The following is a 20082-nucleotide window of genomic DNA, read 5'->3' on the forward strand; positions in this document are numbered from 1 at the left end:
CACGTTACACATCTTCAAAAGCACTTCAGCCTCAGTAATGGAGGTGAGTACTCAAGGCCTCAAGTGATGCAAAAGTTCAATAAAGTCCTTTTGATATTTAAAGTGGAAAACATGTTTATTAACATTCTTTCAAGCTTTCCTTAGTCAAGGCCATATAAAAAAATCTCCATTTGAGTATATGCATGGTTTTACTTTCTACATAGTTACAGAGGTATTATATAGAATCTACCTTTTTTGTGATACACTGGTAAGTACTGAGTTCTGTGAGACTGGTGTAAGCACTTGTTTTCAAATCAGGTATTTGAAAAGAACAATGTTTTATATACAGTTTAGCAGACTAATGCAGCATAAAATGCTCTTAGTAAGAGGTATATGAGCCAAGGATCAATATATTACTTACCCTAAACTTTTTTTTCTGTGTGGAACAAAACCTCTGTCTTGGTTATCTCCTAGCTCCCACCTCCTCACTGGAAACCACACAAGGTAGTAGCAGCAAGGAGGGATAATAATGTGCTTATGGTGGACCTGACCTTGTGAATTGCTCAAAACTAAACATATACTCTAAGTTTCCTCATCCTGGGAATTGCCCAATAGAACTGCTTAAACTCAGCTACCATGGCAAACTCCAAAGGATCATTTGGAATCACTGCGTTGAGATAAAAAAGGAATTTCTTCTGCTTTAACATACCAGCATATAGAATATTGGTCTGTTCTACTTTTTCCTTTCAGCAGTGGTGACAATTTTTAGGAAAACTATACAAACATGCAAATACAGTTTTTGTTGGGCCTAAGGGGTAACACATATCTACATATAATAAATATTGCTCTCAGGATGACCCAGTTGTAGCTACAAAATGGAAATAAAAGTACTTCCAGAGAAATCCCATTTCAACAGGAGACAGTCTCTGTGATATTTCAATTGATATAAACTATTAACATTATTCATTAGCATTGTGAAGTCCAGTTTAACTGTTGGTTTTGAGAAGACAGAATGTGTGACTGAATACCTGAATCAAAAATAATCTACCTGTAATGATTTAACCAGAGTACTACTACATGAACTGCTGCTCCTATCAAAGAAACCAAATGGATTACAGATTAAAAGAGATTCCCTATGCAAAGGTTTGTAAATAGCCTCAAGAACCCTTTTGTTCATACACCTATGGGTCATTAGTAGTCTCAGACAGTGTTTGCCACTCTGTACTCCCTGTCCTCACTGGGCTGCAGCTGAACCACTACACTTTCTTCATTCATCCCATTTTCCGCATCACTGCTATCAACATTGTCATTGTCATCCTCCTCATACTCCGAGGACTCGGTCATGTTCTGATGGGAATGGGACTCTGACAGAGCCCCGAAGGACTGTGTGCTGACCGAGGCCAAAGGCCTGAGCAGAGGAGTGTTCTCAGACACTTCATTCTCCTCCTGGCTGCTGTCTGTCTCCGAGTCAGAGTCCCCCTGGGAAGGGACCACTTTCTGCTTACACACAGGACAGGTTTTTTTTGTTTTTGTCAGCCACGGGTCCACACACTTGCAGTGATATGCTGTTAGAAAATAAAATACAAGGACATCATTATAATAGTGAAAAGGACAGGGAAATCTGCTAAACCATTTCTGTTCAGTAACACTGGAGAATTTTAGAACATAACTCACACAGAATTCTAGTGCCAAATTTGTTGGCATGTAGCCTGTTCAAAACACCTGACGGCTTAGGATCTGAGTCACTTGGGGCTTAGGATCTGAGTCACTTGGGTTTATGCAATGAATACCTGTGTTTTTTACTGAGTGAATGAGAGCAGTAGTACAACAGGCCACATCTGACGACAAACTTTAAAGATTTTTGAGCAATTCCATCCACTTAGCAGCAGGTATGCCCATCATCATCATCCCCACACCATCCTCTCACCTCCACATCAACATGTATCAACACACTTCATTATTACAAGACATTACTGTGTGATTTTGTGGATCTTAAATTAGGTCTGTAACTGGCACTGCAACTAGACTGGCTGTGTTTAAAAACAAGTATTTGTCTTACTTATGGTATTAAAAATTCAGCTCTTCTTGGTAAGAGAGACTTTTACTTGGCAAAGAGCTTGTGTTTACATGGGCCAGCAACACCATGTTTAGTACCTGGTCAAGCACACTGGAAACATGTTCTACACACGACTGGTGCTGGGGGCTGGTGGTGTTCAAGTTAGGTTACCTCTGCAGTCCCCCATGTGGAGAGATACCATGGACTTGTTCTTTCTCTTCTGAGAAATCCTTGTTTGTCAGCCTGGTCTGAAATTGGTTTTATGACTGAGGTTGTAAAAGCTCAGCCTGTCACCTGCTGTGCTGGCTGTGTATAGAAAGCTGTAACACATCTGCAATGGGCTGGACTCGAGAAAGACTGTGACAGGGAAAATATTTCACTAACTGACTTCCAAGTGCAGTCAGGCAGTGGAGTGCATGGCTGCAGACTCCAGGACAGACCCATCCCTTCAGCTGTACCTCTAAGTCACCAAGAGCTCAGTTAAGTTTTGTGATTTATTTGTCTTGGGGAAAGTGAAGGCCTATTTATTTAAATGTAAAAGTATTACAATAAATATTGATATTTAGGGGACCGATTTTCTTTTATGTGTATATCCAAGGAAAATCCAAAGTGGGAATGCTAGCCTTTTAGCTTGCATATTAGCAAAATGGGATTTATAAATCACTTACTAAACATATGCACTGTAGGTTTTGGACAGTGTTTTGGAAAGCTCTTTTTAATCTAAATTCAAACTTAAAACACAGTTGCTTACCATGAGAGCACGGAAGGATCCTGAGCTTGTCTCCATCCTCATATTCATCCAGACAAATGGCACACACATCATATTCATCTCCTACACCATGCAATTGATAATTAGTTTGACTTTAAAGGCCTTGCAGCAGACCCTCCTGACATGCACATGGGCTTGGGAACTTGCATGCAATTTCTGCACTGATTTTTTTTTTAAGCAATGTTTTAATGCTCAGCCACGGCCTTCTCTGCTCCCATTAAGGAAGTGTTAGAACTCCTCTATTGCAGTGAGAACAGGGCCAAGATAAACGTTTTGTATGCTTTCACTCAAAACTCTTTTACCTATTTCAAGTGTACTCAAAATTATCTCTGAAACTTAATACCCCTTTGATTTACAAGGTTTCTGGAGTTAAAAACAATATGATCCAGTGAGTTAGACAAAGAATGATCCACTTGCCTTTCTTAAACTTATGTACAGGAAGTTTCTTAAGCTGATCCTTCCTAAGCCGATTCCTTCTTGCTCTGTGTCTGTCCTGAACAAATTTTGTTATCTGGAAACAGACAAGATAACATGAACAGTAAGTTACACCAATAAAAGAACAATAGAAGTTTTGATTTATGAAGCTTTGCAGTAAGTTGGTCGAAAAGGAACCCTAGCTAACACAAAATAACTTCTTTCCTTGGCTGAACACAAGGATGAAGCCAAACAAGCCTAAAGGCTGTTCTCCATGAACATGGCACTTGGAACTGAGAGTACACAAAGGTTTTTTGAGAGGAAAGAGAAAAAAAAAGGTATGTATCCTACATAAAATAATGGCCATTGCTGCAATCCTCTACTGAGGCCTGTAAAAAGCAGGAAGTATACTGCAGAGCAAAACACAATTCAGTAAGTTTGAACAGTTTTCCTTACAGATTTAGATTATTACAGGTCTTTTAGAGAATTATTCCCACATTCATCAGAACTGTTTCAATATTAGCTAAAAGAGTAGGTTGAGGAGTAAAGGGTTTACTTTGAGTTATTGTTCCATGTTATACTATGCCATACTAAGATCACTCAGTAAAAAAAAAAAAACAAAACAACTAAATAACTAGTAATACAAAGCTCTCCAAATAACTGTAATAAAAATTTTGTTTCCATTTTCTTCATAGTCCCGGATGCTATTTCTGTTCAATTTCTAATTTTAGCACCTGTGATATGACATTTTTTCAAATATGATGACAAGCAAAGAAATGAACAAAGGATATTTGAATCTAAACTGTTCATTCAGGCTCTTTCACCACAACTAAAAAATAAGCTGTATGCACAAACTGCAGTTTTTGTGCTGTAATGCAGATCCTTAGTAGCAATCAGAGTCTCATGTAAATCTCCTAATTAAAAACAAGATTGTCTTAAAGAAGCAGGGACAGAATCAGAAAAGAATGAGGACCAAATCCAATTTGGAACCTCCCTGAAATCAATTTCACTGCACCAATTAATTGTCCAGTGCTCTAGTCTGTTGAGCTGTCTCTGTGAAGACCTCTCTATATGCAAGGGAATCAGTATCTCCTAGTTTAGTATCCTTGGCATATTTACTCAGTGTGTATTCAACTCCTCTGTATCGGTTGCTGACAACAACACAGCAGAGAACTGGCCATAAAACTGAGCCCTGATGAGCACCACTGCAGCCCAGCCACCAGCCAGGTGTGCGCCCTTTGCTGCAACTCCCTCAGCCTGACCCTTCCCACAGTGCACCCACCGTCCTGTGTACACAATTAGCTTTCCTGGGGTGGTTTTGCACAGAAGGACACTGTAAAAGACAGTAGCAAAAACTTTGCTAAAAAGAAATTCATCTTTAGGTGATCATTCTGCTTTGTTTTCAGAGCTGCTACAATTGCAATTGTGCCAAACATGCCCGGGATTGCCAATGAAATATGTAACTTCCAGTGCAAAAAATACTAATGCAGAAAAATATTTTAAGTGTTTATACAACAGTTGATGCTTTACTTGCTTTTTATTAGAAGGTAAAATAATAATTTTGGCATAGATTACAAAAAAAAATGGGATGCTGAGTATCCCGAAATATGCAACTATGCTACCTTCCCATTTCAAGGAGAGATGTCCCAGCTGAGAACCCCTACAGCAATGCATGTGGTGAGACCAGAGCTCTGTGCTGTGAGGCCCTGTGCTCACACACCCATAGCTACACCTGAGTGCAGTACAAAACAGTGAGCCCTGCACCCAGGAGCAGTGGGACTAATGAGTATTAAGTTTGGTAAGGCAGGATATGCTCTCAGTGTACAAGAGCACAAGGTCACTCTGAATGGGGCCAAAAAACAAGCACTTGTGGAGTTAAGAGTGCAGTGAGGACAATTCCTACAAGCAGTTACACGCTAAGGAGAACATCCAAAAGGCTTCTGATATCCCTTTGACAAAATCCTGCACCTGTTTGTTTTATTGATAAACTGAAGGATCACATGTAAGCATGGTACAGATATATGCAGTACACACAGCTTGACTCTTCCTTTATCTTCAGTGACAGATGAAAGAAAAAAGTATTATTATGATTTGAAAGAAAAAAAGTATTATTAAAAGAAGAAACTTACCTGATGATTTGAAAGAAAAAAGTATTATTAAAAGAAGAAACTTACCATAAATATGACGATGAGAATAAGACAGATCCCTACTATTATTAGGAAAGGGATTAAGTAGTACTCCAAAGGAAGACTGAACTCTGGGATTAACACAACGTGGCCACTGTGGGGAGGAAGAGATAACACCTTCTAAATTAATGAGAACTTACTGAACAAGCTGACAAGCAAATACAATAAAATTTTTTTAAAAAGATTGTCACACGAGACACAGGAACCCTACAGGAACCCTACCTGTGCACAGCAAGACAAAATTCAGTCCATACCCACACAATGTAAAGATAATTAAATAAAAGTATAAAACACTGTTTCTTAGAACATTTTTTGAGTTAAAACTATTTACTGACCTCAATGAAACCTAGAGAAACCAAGAAAACCACCTTATAGCTGCTTTGACAGCAGAATGAAAAAAATGTTACATGACTATCAAAACATACAGCAAAATTAATATTCACTAAAGTATTACAGGTTGCTCTCAGCCATAAGACTTCACCTGAAACACCTATAACCTCTGTCATCACAGCATCCTACTTTAAAGCCATAAATATTCCAAAGAGACAACAATCTAATGCAAGGAGTAACACAGCTGCATGTGAGTTAACTTACCCTTTTTCGTAAGTAAACTCCTCTTTAAGAGAATTAGCTGATGTCTCACCAATAAAGACAGAAGGAATGTCAATCTTCTTTAAAATCTCAACTGCATAAAAAAAAGCAGGAAAGTAAAAGTATTATTACATGGACAATGTATGGGTACTCAAGATACAAGACCTGAACATTATGAGACTATCACAACAGAACGATATTTTAGCACAGTGACATCCAGCTCAACGCACATGCATGTTACAGCTTTACTTCATATAAGTGCTATTATTTTTCCTACACAATTTCTAGGGAATTTATTCCTGGTAGAAAAATTTAAATTCCTAATGGGAAAGAGGCAGCCTAAAACCAAAATATGTTGACAAAACAGGATCATAATTTTAACTAGAATACCATTCTTCACTCAAGAGATTCAAGCAAGTCACATAGCTCCATTGATTTCCAGAATTTCGGGCAACTTACATGATTTTGTGAACTGGTTCTATAAGTTTTAATTAATCTGTCTTCCCTCCTTTTCACCCCAAACATAAATAAACATAGTGGAAACAACTGTGGCTAGATAAGGTCAGAAAGAAGAAAATCAACACATATCTCAGTCTCAAGAAACTGGATGAATTGTTGTCTTCTCTGTCTACCAGTGAAGGCAGAAATAAAGGAAAAGTTATCAAAAGATAAGTCACATATTCTAGAAAACCTTCTCCTCAGCTTCACATTGTATTGATTTGCCCCCTAATACTTCACATTTAAAGCTCAAAGTAACCTGAGTTTAGTCCATCTCAAAGCAGTCAGGTTCCCCAAGGCAAAAGCACACGTGGCTGAACGTCAGCTCACTCTATGAGGTCTGTGTGTGTTGGGAACTTGTTCTACATTTTGGTTACTCAGTGAAACCTGAAAGTAAGATTCACATGGGTTGAGAATTCATTAAACCCACTTTCACATAACTGCCCAGACTACTCAGCTCCCATGTAGCTTGTCAAAGTTCACTCCTAGTTTACTCAATGGCATTTCCACTGGAAAAGAATTTATTTTCCTCTTATTTATTTTCTTGTTCCATATTGAACAGGTTGAAAACTGAACAAAATAAAGAAATGCCACAAAGAAAACAGTAACTGCTTGAAACACAAAGCACATACCACAGAACAAACCTAGCACTGTGACTAGATTTCAAGATGTTCTAAACATATCCACTTCATGAAGGTTAAAATTGGAACAGCTAACACAAGAATGGTAAATGGTGCACTGGTCTCTAAATACTCTCTTTCCAACTGAAAATTAATGCAGGTGATATGCTAGAATGTATTTGTCCAGAGGAACGGGAAGATGCATCCAACAGTGCATCAACAAACTGGAATGACTATGACAGGTGAACTTCATGATCTAAAGTCCTTTCCAACCCAAATGGTTCTATGATTCTAAATACTAAAATGTCATATTATAAAGTTTGCTTTCCTTCAAAATGTGCATTTTCTACTTTTCCACTTAACTAAGAATACATCAGCTATTTTCCATATAAGTAATATAAATCTAGCCCAGAACACTTAAACTGAAATTTGAAGGAAAACCAAAAGAAATGTTCAGAGAAGGCACAAGTCAATGTATTTGTTCTTACACAAAATTTCCTGTTATTATATCTTAAAAGCAAGAGGATTTATCTGGGTTTTTTGTTTAGTTTGGTTTTGGTTCGTTTGTGGTGGTGGTTTCGTTGTTGATGCTCTTGTGGCTTTTTTGGTGGTGCTGCTGTTTCCAGTGGGTGAAATGAAATTCAAACAGGAGAGAAGAAGTGATACCTGTACTTACTGTCGTTGGATCCCATGCTTATGAGGTCATCAGAATCAACATTGTGAACTATAGCTGCCTTGTATCCGGCTCTCTGGGCATTTAACACCTGTAAGCCACACAAAATGCTTACTGGAAAGACTATTGCTTGCAAATACAGTAGCCTGCCTGTGCTTTCTGAGATAAGGTGCACTCCCACAAAGTGATTAATATGGACATAATTTGGCCCTATAAAACATGTGTCACCTTTCAAAGCAAAATCATATAAAAATTTTTACACTCAGGTAAAAATTTCTTCAGAAAGCCATTTTAATATTGTCTGCACACAGACTATATATATATATATCAAAAATAGAATTAAAAACTTTCTACAAATAGTTAAAAATATTTCATCATAATTGAAAATAAAGGCACTAACTCACTTTGGTAATCTAGATATCACCACTTGAGAGTTCATCAAGTCAGATGAGTAGTATCTTTTCTGTGCTTTAGAGATGTGGAATATCTCACCTGAAAGCCCAGGTATAAGAAGCTCTCTCATGGAAAACTACAAAATTATAACTATAGGTACAAAACTATTCACATCCTGTGTACCAATTACATTTCTAATATAGACTCATCTTTTCATCAATACAAGGAAAACCCAAGGTCCATGTAAATGACAATTACTGATATTACCAACACAAACATAGCTAAGTTACAACTGTTCATCTTGGATACTGCTTTTACTGCATCCATCACAGTATAAAAATCTCTGCACAAGCTGCAAAAAGCACTTAGAGCACCTTGAGAAACTTTTGGGTTTCATCCCAACAACACCAATTCTCTTCCCATATTGGTAATGACTATTTCAAACAGCAGAACAATGATACTGGAAGATGCAGAATGTAGACACCTTGAGAAATTCCAATATTGAAAAAAAAAAGCAAATCCACTTAGAAATGTTAACATACATGCATGGTTGAGAATTTGGCCAATATTGCATCACCACAGAAAATATCCATAGTGCATGCATAAATAAATCAAGAAATAATTTATACCTGCACTTGTAACACTTGTCATTTTCAACATGAGACAGAAGTAGAGGACTTTTGCCCCCCTTCTTTTCCCACTGAGCCATATGCACACACAGTGGCAGGATTCCCAGGACAGACTATGTGCCATTCCCAAGTCTGATGTGAAGGCGGATGACATGCAGTGAACCTGCCTCTGCAGGTGGAAGCTACAGTCTAGGTAGAATTTATGTGGTTCAATCACCACATAACTGAATCTACCACACAGCAGCAAAAGCAAACACAGCTGAAATCTCCTTTTAGTTCATGAAACTCAACAACAAACTGAAGATCCCTATTTACTTTAAGACGTCCTTAGCTGCCTCATTGTATCGGATTAATTTTCAAGAAAGCCAAACAGAAATCATTCTAATTTTGCATTTTTAAAATCAGAGAACGTTAAGGGTTGGAAGTGACCTTAAAAATCAAGTGGCTGGAGCATGTCCAGAGAAGGGAATAGAGCTGGGGCAGGGTCTAAAGCACAAGGAGTGGCTGAAGGAGCTTGGGGGCTCAGCCTGGAGAAAAGGAGGTCACGGGTGATCTTCTCACTCTCTACAGCTCCAACAGGAAGGTTCAGCCAGGTGGGAATAGGGCTCTTGTCCCAGGCAACCATCAGTAAGACAAGGGGACATAGTCTAAAGCTGTGCCAGGGAAATTCAGGCTGGACATCAGGAAGAATTTCTTCACAGAAAGAGTGATAAAACATTGGAGATGGTAGAGTCTCCATCCCTGGAGGTGTTTAACAAAAGCCTGGGCATGGCACTCAGTGCTCTGGTGTAGTTCACATAGCAGTGTTTAGTCACAGGTAAGCCATTGGTTGGACTTGGTGAGCTCTGGTTTATCTGTCTGGAGACAATAAAATTTTCCCTTCCCTTCATATCCATATCTATTCCACTGTTAGCTATAGAATTTTTCTGAAGCACCAATAAACTCTTTGAAACAGAGGGTGGGGGGAAAATCACATCTTACCTTGACATCAAAGTTGCACTCCAGCCTTCGGATTAACACAATAAAAGCACCAGAGGAGTTGTCTCTCAGTGGAGGTGGGGCTATAGGTTCACATGCATTCTCTGGTTTGGAATTTATTAGAAATCCCTAGAAAACAGGAGCAGAAAAAGAAGTTTAATTTCTTTTTAACAAAAGGGTCAGTAGTCAAGTATATGGAAAGAAAATGGCACATTTTCATACACTAGCTAAAAAAATTGTTATTATCAGCTCAGTCCTATACCATAGCAAGATTTCTGCTACTTCCCTGACTATATATTTTGATTTATCAGAATTTTTCTATCTGTAAATAATTAGAAAGTTTAGAAGAAAATACAGTTTTTCTAATCCCATCATACTCAGACTCTGCAGTGTAATTCAAGAAAAAAGAAGACAGCATACACTACATTAACATAGTGTAACTATTGTTCTAGGACATATGAGACTAATACAGGAAACCACAAATACAATGGCCTAAGAAACACCAACACAAACTCAGCACTCGCCAATTAACAACAGAACACAAGCAAAATTCTGTCTATATGACCCCAGCACTGACCTAGCATACGAAACAGCTGGTTTGCTATGGTAAGCACAGATCGCTCAATAAGCTATAGCTGAAAGCTTCAAGAAGTAGGAAACTCTGGAAATATCAACTTTGAAGCAATCTTTGAGTTTTTAGGTGGCTGAGATGGTGGCCTTCTGTCAACAGTCTATTGCCACTTACTATAAAATCTGACAAATAGTTTTTTACAACCTGCTTACTAATAAATCTTAATCACACCATCTGAAAGAGTATTTCATCCTATTGTAACAAATATAATAGCATTTTTAAAAAGTAATTAAAATCTTAATGCAAAGAGAAAGTTTTAGTATAATATTCAGTTCTAAAACTCCATTTCTACACATGTGATGACATCTGTCTTAATTAAGACACAGGGCTGTCTAAGAGTTAAAAAGGTCAGAATCAAAGCTCCTTATATCTATTTCTGGTGTATTAAATTGGCTCGCTACTTGGGTCACTTAATCACCCTCTGATTCCCAATATAGTCAGTAAACAACTACACAGCTTTAACATACCTTCTCCCCATGATAACACTCACTGGGCATGGAAATGAAGCTTGCTTGAGGGAAATTGCACAGAAATTCCTGAGTTACAGGAATTCTTGCAGTACTTTATTACCCTTTGGGATTAAAAGGGCAACATGGAATTAAAGAGCAGTCCACTCTCACCTTATCACCAGCTTTTTTTCCTTTTTTTTTCCCTTGCATAGGGGTTACGTTCAACACTGCAACATTAACAACGTTGCAGAGGCAGTTTTTGGGGCCCTACAGGCTTACAGACAGAATAAACATAAAACAACTTCCTGCCCACACGGGCTATTCACGGTCTCCAAGGGGTTAATACAATACAAACTCCTCTTCTCCAGAACTTGGAAGGTGGTCTGCCTAAATTTTTGTTTAAAATTCTAAGCTGTAAAAGGAAACACAACTCAGTCATAAACCCTCATACATTGTTCAAAGGGAACAGCAAGATGAATCACTGCCACATGACTGATTCCATGTAGCCACTGCCACAGCAAAAAAAGTAAAGAAGCCTGAACTTTCCACAAGCCCTAAATTGCCTGGATGACCAGACACAACCTCCTTTCTCATGCACAAGTGTTTCAATTGCCAGAGTGAAACAGAAAATACATTTTATTTAAAATGAACAAACTTACTGACACTGACTTGTACAAACGTGACTCTAAAGGAAACAAACGGTTCCTGTCACTGCAGAGCACCTCAGGTCAGGCAGCCAGAGAGAGAGAGACCTTGCCCCTTGATGCTGAACTCAGCACAGCACACCAAAATGCATAATCTCAGCAACTACTTCCATGAATGTGAAGACTAGAACTGAACTGGATATTCACCTGGCTTTTATGTACTTTTCTAAGCAACAGAACTGTGACACCAGTCCACAGCATTAACATCACCATAGGACATTTATTTTAAAATAATTTAGTTTCTACCTCCTCTATCTTATATTACAGAGATAAAAGTTATGAATAAAAGCCTTCACACCAGTTACTACTGTCACCAGTATGTCTGGACAGCTACTACCTCAGCAGAACCCAGAAAGAGCAAAATGCGCTTTATCACTGCTGTCTAAGGAAGATGCATTTATTTAACCTCTCATAGTTCTTTCCCATTTTATTTTCAACTTCATCTCTCTTCTGTTAGTTTCTCTCAGTCCACCTACAGATCTTCCTGTCTTCCAAGTGAGTGTACTGACCACACTAAAGACATGAAAAGTAATTATCCTGCTGTAAATGACATTCTTGCGGCTGTATTTCAGAAGACATCAAGTCTTCAGAATTTCTAATCCAGCACAAAATACTGATAAAGCCTAACCTGTATTCCCATGGCCATATCCATCTTGGACAGTTTTTGCATATTAATCATTTTACATGAAGTCAATACAATTTTTCCCTTTCCAGTTCCACTAACATTTGCAAACCTTTACATCTTACTCCTGTCTTCTCTAATACTAGGTGACTTTTACAATTCCATATGGTATAATATTTATACGTTTTTCCATGTCAATGAAAATGGGATTAAGAAAAATTTTAAAAATAATTAAAAGCCACCTGCATATTTTCTGCTAATTCAATAGATCAGCACTTCCTAGTGCCTTCTCTTGATATTATTATGACCAGTTTTCAAGTCATGGCCCAGCATCCCTACCGAACATGATGCTATTTCAAGAAGACACTCCAACAGATAAGTAACAAAAATGTATATGTGTATCTGCATTTTCCTCAAATATTGATACAGAGTAAAATAAAAGAGCATGAGTGTAACCCACGCCTTAAGGGGCACTGGGAGAATGGGGAGACCTTCTCACTGAAGGGAAACCATGTAAGGAGAGGGCACAGGATCAACCACAATCCCTGCCCTGGACCCCAGCACTGGGCACAGCCCACAGGCACCACTGCAGAGCTGCAGCCCCTGAGCTTCAGCAATGCAACAGGAGTAGCAAACAGACAGCAGCTGTAACTTCCCAAGAAACTGAGCTACAGTTGCTTTATACAGCATAATTAACCAGGGCCACACGCCTCTATCTTGCCATGCCACCCCTTCACAGGGTGAAGGGGCTTCCCAATGTCGGACTGTAGGGAGACAATGAATCTTCCAAACAGATTTTTCAAAAAACTGTATCACACAAAATTTAGTCTGTCTTCTGCTGATTCCAGTGCAAGGTAACTGACATCATGTATCAGTATTGCCATCAAAACACAGAAAACAGTGGTCTATCAAACTTCTTAGTAAGATTTCCATTATTTATCTATTTTTAATATATTTGATAAAAATTACAGCAAAATCTCCTTAAGTAGACAAAGTGAATTACCAAAATTCACTTCTTTGCAAAAGAATCTGCCTTTTCACAGCCAGCATCAGATCCTTTGCATATTTGTTTTGTTTGAGCAGTTGATTAATAATTTCTGTCTTTTTTTTTCCTTGGCACTACATTCCTTTAATTTTTATCTTTTTTAGCTTGCAGAGGAAATGCTCAGCAGATACAGTTCTCTTTAAACATATTCAACATATTCAAACATATTTAAACATATTCAAATTCAATCTAGCACTTCCCAATCAAATCTGTCATTATCTCGAACCCTTTGTGCCTCACACTGAGTGCCAAAAAGGATTGTGGGGGTTTTACCCCAGCCAGCCCTGCCCTCAAGCCCCATGCAGCTGCTCACTCACTCACTCACTGCCCCACCCACAGCATCAGGGAGGGAATTGGAAGGGTAGAAGCTAAAGAACTTGTGGGTCCAAACAGAGACAGGGTAATAAGAGAAGCAAAAGCCACACACACAAGCCAAGGAAAATAAAGAACGAATTTGCTGCCTCCATAGGCAGGCAGGTGTTGCAGGGCCCATCGCACACAGCAGTGACTTGGGAAGACAAACACCATACTCAAAAGGCCTTTCTCTTCCTTGTCCCCTGTTCATATACTGAGCATGATGTCCCAGGGTCTGCAATACCCCTTTGATCATTTTGGGTGCTCTGTCCTGGCTGTGCCTTCTCCCAGCCTGCCATGCACTCCCACCTTCCTCACCAGCGTGGCAGCAGGTGGGAGCAAAAAGGCCTTGGCTGTGGGGGCACTGCCCAGGAGTAACAAAATCACCTCTGTAAAATCAGCCCTGTGTTCAGCACAAAGCCAAAACACAGCTCCATACCAGACACTGGAAGAAAATAAACTTTAGCTCAGCTTAAAAAAGCACTATATATATATATATATATATATATATATATATATATATACACACACACACATATGTTTTTTTTTTTACCTTCAAGCCTTCTGCTGGCAGTCTGTAGCCAAATCTAGCAGGTAGATCATCAAATGTCTGGGTTCCATTTTCAAGGTTATACTAAGAGAAATAATTTGTTAAAAAAAAATTAGGTTTGCAACAAGACAAATAGTTAACAAGTATAAACAAACCAAATATCACTGTGTATTTTTTTAGATTAAAGTATTTTTTTAGATTTATCAGACATAGGACATCTTGTGACCATGTCAATGAAATCACAAAACTGCTGATTCCACCTGTCTTCTACTCACATGTTAACATCATTCTTTTCTTATCTAGCTGTCAAAACAAGAAAGTAAGTAATAGATATTTTGTTGAACTATTTACATGGCAAATCTTTCTTTCTACTGTATAAAATTCAAATACTATCATATGTGCACAACAGAAACTACAACCAAACCAAGCAGGCAAAAATCTGAAGAGCGGGGACACTTGGATGTGGAGTTTTCTTTGGATGGTAGTGGTGGGTCTTTTGCCCTGAATTCACCTGCATACAGGGAAAGCAAACTTTTAAGAGTTGCTTTACTGTAGCCTCCATATGCCAGCCCTTCCCAATTCCCTGCTATACATTCGGAATAGTTGCTGAAAAGTATCTCTAGTTTTGTTTTATAATAACTACGAGTTTTAATTTTAACATAGAGGAATACTGTAAAAGACCCTAAATACGTGCAAGCTTTGTTTCCCCTTTCTTAGTTCATCTTCTCTGGCTGTATAACATGCCACACCAATACAGAATTCAAACAGAAAAAAATACTGTGTATTTATGGCATATTTTTTTTATTAAAAAAAGTTTCCTGCAAAAGTGGTGAACTCTACAGTTAACAGACTTGAACATGCATCAGTTGTTTTATTAAACAGTTTGGTGAGTCAGAAATGTTTGTCTATTCATCATATCATCTAACTGTCACACAGAACAGCCAAGTAAGGATCCTGTTTGTTTCAGAGGGATGTTTCCTACCAGCCAGGCTGGGACAGGAGAGTTCAAACTACAGTTCAGAGAAAAACACTGCCATGATTTAGCTGAAGTCTTCCAAAGGAGCAATGTTTGGAAAGAGCTTTCTTCCCACAGACTTTGAGGGGAAAGAGGTAGGAATGGAGCCAAATTTCAAAGAAGTTTCTTTATTCTATGTAACCAATGTGCCCCACACAATCTCTCCTCCTGACCTTCGTTCAGAGAGCACCAGTGCACCACCTTCCATTCACCTTCTTCAGAACGTCCTGAGCTCAGGCTACTGCCAGTTTGCCCTTGAGTCACTTGACAAGCCCCAGCTTAAGCCAGGAGTTTGACACAAGCCTATTTTTTTTACCCCGTTTTATCCTCACATAACAGCACTTCACATAGACATGATCCTTCGAGGCTGCAACTATATGAGCACATAGAAGCATAAGACCATTCCTAAATGTAAAGGGAAAAGAAGAACTTCTTTCCTTGGTAGGAACCAAAAACTTTGGCCAGAGCTTTGCTAACAAATGGTTAATCATTAAATGGTGAAATCTCTCAAGACTGTAAGTGATCTGTGCACCAGCAATTCCATGTGACACAATGCAAACATTCCCTCTTCTGAGCATCTTTTAAGCATTCCACTGGCTCCTTTGTACAGCAGTTTAGTATCTAGTTAATCTCTTAGTTTCTTACTTCAAGATATTCTCAGAATAAATCTGCAACTTCCAAATATCTAAGAATAAAACACACTTCATTTTTATACAGTATTGTTTTAGAATACTACACACAAAGCTTAAATAGGAAAAGAATGCCAACTAGATTTCCAAAGTGCTCTGTTTTTCTTTTTTTTTCTTTTTTGAGGTTGAGTGAGTTGTTTTCTTTTAAGTAACTTTTCTAAGAGAGGAAGAAGCAAGAATGAGTTAGGTTTTCATAAAAAGAGGAAGCTCAGACTTGGTGACAGAGAAAAGAGGGGAAAGGGAAATTGTGCTTACAGTAAAAAGTTTAAAATTTCACAATAAAATGATCACGTCAGTGCCATGATAAAGCAATTATCTATCTGCATTGTTTCTGTGTATTTTTTCTTCAAAAAGTTTTTACAGAATAGTATCAACTGATTAATTAATGGAACAGTTGAAGAGAATTCAATGTCATAGATATTTCACCCATGTAGAAAAGTATTATTATACTTACTGCTAAAATATCTGCCTCCACAGGTAAAAGATTCAGGAAGGCAAACAACTGCACAGTCACAATAGTGTATATCTGAGTGGCAGACAACATCAGCATTCCTATTGATAACAGCATATTTTATTCAATACCTGCAAGAAAAGAATCAGAGTCAAGGCACACATCAAATACTTTCCTGTGTCATTTTACAGGACTCTTGGTCACTTAAAACTCTTCATATGCAAAATATTATTCAATGTATACCTTTGAGAAACAAGTAATCTTAAAGTTACAGGGTTATTTTAGAAGTTATATGATTATTTTAGAAGTTCCTTTTGCTAGAAGCATGTCCCTCCATGGGAGTGACAGCATGCTAAACAACAAAATCTGTAAGAGCAAGACTTGAAAAGGCTTCAGGCACCACAAAGCAATGCAAGGGGTACAAAGGGATGATCATTCACATTACATTAATCATCCTTAGACACTTCATTTTAAACTTCCCTTCTTCTAGCACAAATCCAAATCAGCAAAATTCCTGATGCACCTTGAAAAATTCCACTAAAAGTATGGATTCCAAAAATACACTTACAAAAGCAATGTGATACCAACTTGAAGGAACTTGAGATTTCTCTCAGGCTTAGCTACACCATGACTGTGGGCAAGCAACCTCTTAAGAATACAGAAAGCACAAAGTATCTTATTCCCTTTACAAAAGCTCACACCAAAACATGATCAAGCTAGAAAATCTCACATTCAGAATTTAAATAAACATGCTCCACTACACCTCATACTCAGAGTACAAAACAAGCACCAATGAAGTGCTACATTCAGCGGGAAATGTAACCACTTTCACTCTGAATGGAAGAGAATTGTAGGGTTCACAGCTGTCTGAATGTCTCTAGAGATTCTTCCAACCTCAAAATAAGAAATTACTGAAAATTACATAAAATAGCTGTAACACAAAATAATGGGTCCATTTCTGGGTCCAACATAGCTATAAGAATTAAATTAATTAACAGACAAGTTGCAAAAGTGCACAGTATGCACTTAATGTAATTATCTGAACATCTGGATCTCCACTAACTTCTTTTACTGGAGTAATTAATAAAGTACTTCTCAAAAAACCCTATTTAGTCATACAAAATGTTAGTTGAAACAATTTTTTGTCAAAAACCTCCAAGCTGTGGCTTCTTGTACAATTGCTTTCATGTGAATTTGTTTTAATTTGACTGTAGCTATTTCTTCTGAAAACTATTGACTTAACTGAGAAATCACAGCCAACACTACTACTACTACTACTACTACTACTACTTTCTTTTTCAGAATCAAGAAAAACCTAAGAATTCCTGTCCTTCGGACCTACCCTTCATGGGTTTTTCAATCAAAAAGCATTCTCCCATAATGTGGGGCTCTCAACATTAATTAAAGCAAATACCAGAGAGATAAACTTGATTTAAGCTAACATGAAGTTAATTAGAACTTATTAGTAGTATTTGGAGGAAACAACTGATACTGATACTTTCAACTGTAGTATTGAAAGTTTTGTCACTCTGTTCTCCAAAACTGATATGACATTAACAACTCTTAATGTTGTTAATTAACAACATGATTCCAACTTGGCCATCAGACATATAATGCTTTGTGAAATTTTCAACTGGTTCACAGAAATGAAGTTACATTCACAGGAAAGAAATAGTAGTGAGTTACACAACTAATGAACTTTTATTACTAAATTAAGATTTATCGCATTCTCTCATCAGCCTGCCCTAAAAAAGAGAACATCAGTGAAACTGGGAGGATAAAAGAACCATTGTTTCAAATACACAGCCATTTTTACTATGACAGAAACAACAATACACTTGAAGCTACCAGAGCACTTTAACCAACACAGTAAGTCCAGCACAGAGAAAACCACTAGAGTATTAAGCAAGCTTAGAAAACACAAGACACACAAAATGCATATACAGTGCACTCTTCCCCATCAATTTACACGCACACAAATTCTTCTGTGCTCAGGATCTGACGTCTCAGACGCAAGCCAAAAAGCCTTACAATTCCTGAAATTCCGTGGCTCGTTGGAAAGCATGCCCCTCTCAGCTGAGGGAGGCAGCTCAGAGCACACAGAAAGGCAGGTGTGTGGAAAAGGGCTCTACTGTAAACTAAACAAAACAAGTTCAACCTGACTCTGCAGTAACCTTCCACGCTTCACACTTGATTTACCAGTGTGTATAGACAAAGTTGTCCTTAAATAACTTTGAGTATTTCTTTGCACTCTCCATGCTAGAACACACAAACTGAACTGTGCCTGAGGTGCTGCATCCCTCTGTCATGGGTCTGAAATGAGGAGGGGAAAACATGGGGTGTGCTGGACCAGCACAGCTATGAGCAGCAAAACGCCCCTGCAGTAAACACACCAAGCACATATAAGATAAAGGTCACAAATGTATTGCACAACTCAGAGACACAGACAGGAATTTTCATAGCTTTTGGCAAATGTTCACAGGTCAGGCTTCACAAACTACACCTAAATATGAAATTTTTAGATATTTGTATCTCAATCAACTCAAAATCTGTTTCAGAGCATAACACAAAGCAATTCTATATTCACATGGTTATGTTTACATTTTAACTCTCTCAATAAAACAGCTTTTCCCTCCCACTTCTGAAAAAAAAAAACTTGTACATTTGTATGAAACAAACTTAAATTCCATTCTTTTAAAGCCAAATGTGATTGTAAATCTTACAGTAATCACAAAAACAAACATATAAACATACAGAAACTTCGTGACAAATTCCAAATATTTTGGTAGACTGGGCTGAACCTTCCAAAATTTCATAAGCAGAGGATTAACAAAAACTAGACAACTAATAACAGTAATTCTCATTCACGTTCTCTAATCTCCCCATATCTGAATTCTTGCATTTTGATGCCATCGTATCATTACTGACACAAATGTCCATCTCAGACCTACCACAAAACTGGACACTGACGCACGGGAAGCAAGATCAGCATTCACACCTGTTAAGATGCAGGAAGAACTCCTCTCAATTAATTTTAACGTTTTTACTAAGAACTTGGCTTTCAGCTAGTCAGACTCGACGCTACTCATCATCCCACAAGCCCAACCAGCAGCCCCAGCCCGCCTCAATACCACACACCCGGAAGGGACGGAACGCGCGACCAGGGGTCGAGCTTCCACCGGGCCAGGCGCGACGCTCGGGGAGCGCTCCAGAGGCCTCCGCTCCGCGTCGCTCATCTCCCTCCCGCAGTTCCCGGCAGTTCCCGCAGTCCCGGGACCGCGGCCGCTCCAGCCGGGCTCAGCCCCGGCAGGGCCTAAGCCGCCCACGGAACCGGGCCCCGCCCCGCCACTCCAAAGGTGGAGGCGAATAAGCACTGCGCAATGGAGCAGCAGGCCCGAAAGTGCTCGGCCGCCGCACGGTCGGAGCGCCCAGGGAGCCTAGCGGCCGCGCCCCAATGCTCACCTGCGGCCCGGGGGACCCGCCCCGCGCTCACCTGCGGCCCGCGGTCCCCGGGCGGCCTAGGCCGACGCCATGGCGCGTTCCGTGCGATCGGCGCCCGCGCCGGAAGTCCCGCCTGCCGCCGCTCCGTCGCGGGCGGTGGCCCGGGAGAGCCCATTGGCCACGGGGGCTGTCACTCAGTGGCGGCGGGGCGGGCCCGGCCCCGCCGGGGGCGTGGCTACGCGGTGGCTCCCGCCCCGCCGCCAGGGGGCGCGCAGCGCCTCCGGGGCCAAAGCGGCGCCTCCGGGAGCGCCTCGCATATCTGGGGCACGGGCTGGGGCACATCTA

General features: G+C 39.3%; 1 protein-coding gene across 5 annotated transcripts; it reads right to left on the reverse strand.

The window, feature by feature from the left end:
• Positions 1-88: 88 nt before the first annotated feature.
• Positions 89-19885, reverse strand: RNF13 (ring finger protein 13). 5 transcript variants are annotated; one of them, XM_058812597.1, is made up of 11 exons: positions 19759-19798; positions 19248-19294; positions 16300-16427; positions 14145-14225; positions 9790-9915; positions 7790-7877; positions 5999-6089; positions 5393-5498; positions 3222-3315; positions 2787-2867; positions 89-1544 (listed from the first exon to the last, which is right to left on the reverse strand). In XM_058812597.1, the coding sequence occupies exons 3-11, from the start codon at positions 16411-16413 to the stop codon at positions 1180-1182; spliced, it is 1146 nt and encodes a 381-aa protein (XP_058668580.1). In that variant the 5' UTR covers positions 16414-16427; positions 19248-19294; positions 19759-19798; the 3' UTR covers positions 89-1179. The 5 variants fall into 5 exon arrangements, with proteins under 5 accessions (XP_058668580.1, XP_058668579.1, XP_058668578.1 ...); XM_058812596.1 differs by lacking the exon at positions 19248-19294 and having other exon boundaries at positions 19790-19885; XM_058812595.1 differs by lacking the exon at positions 19248-19294 and having other exon boundaries at positions 19759-19883.
• Between the last annotated feature and the right edge of the window lie 197 nt (positions 19886-20082).

The sequence above is a fragment of the Ammospiza caudacuta genome, chromosome 11 (assembly GCF_027887145.1).
Source record: "Ammospiza caudacuta isolate bAmmCau1 chromosome 11, bAmmCau1.pri, whole genome shotgun sequence".
NCBI classification, from domain to species: Eukaryota; Metazoa; Chordata; class Aves; order Passeriformes; family Passerellidae; genus Ammospiza; species Ammospiza caudacuta.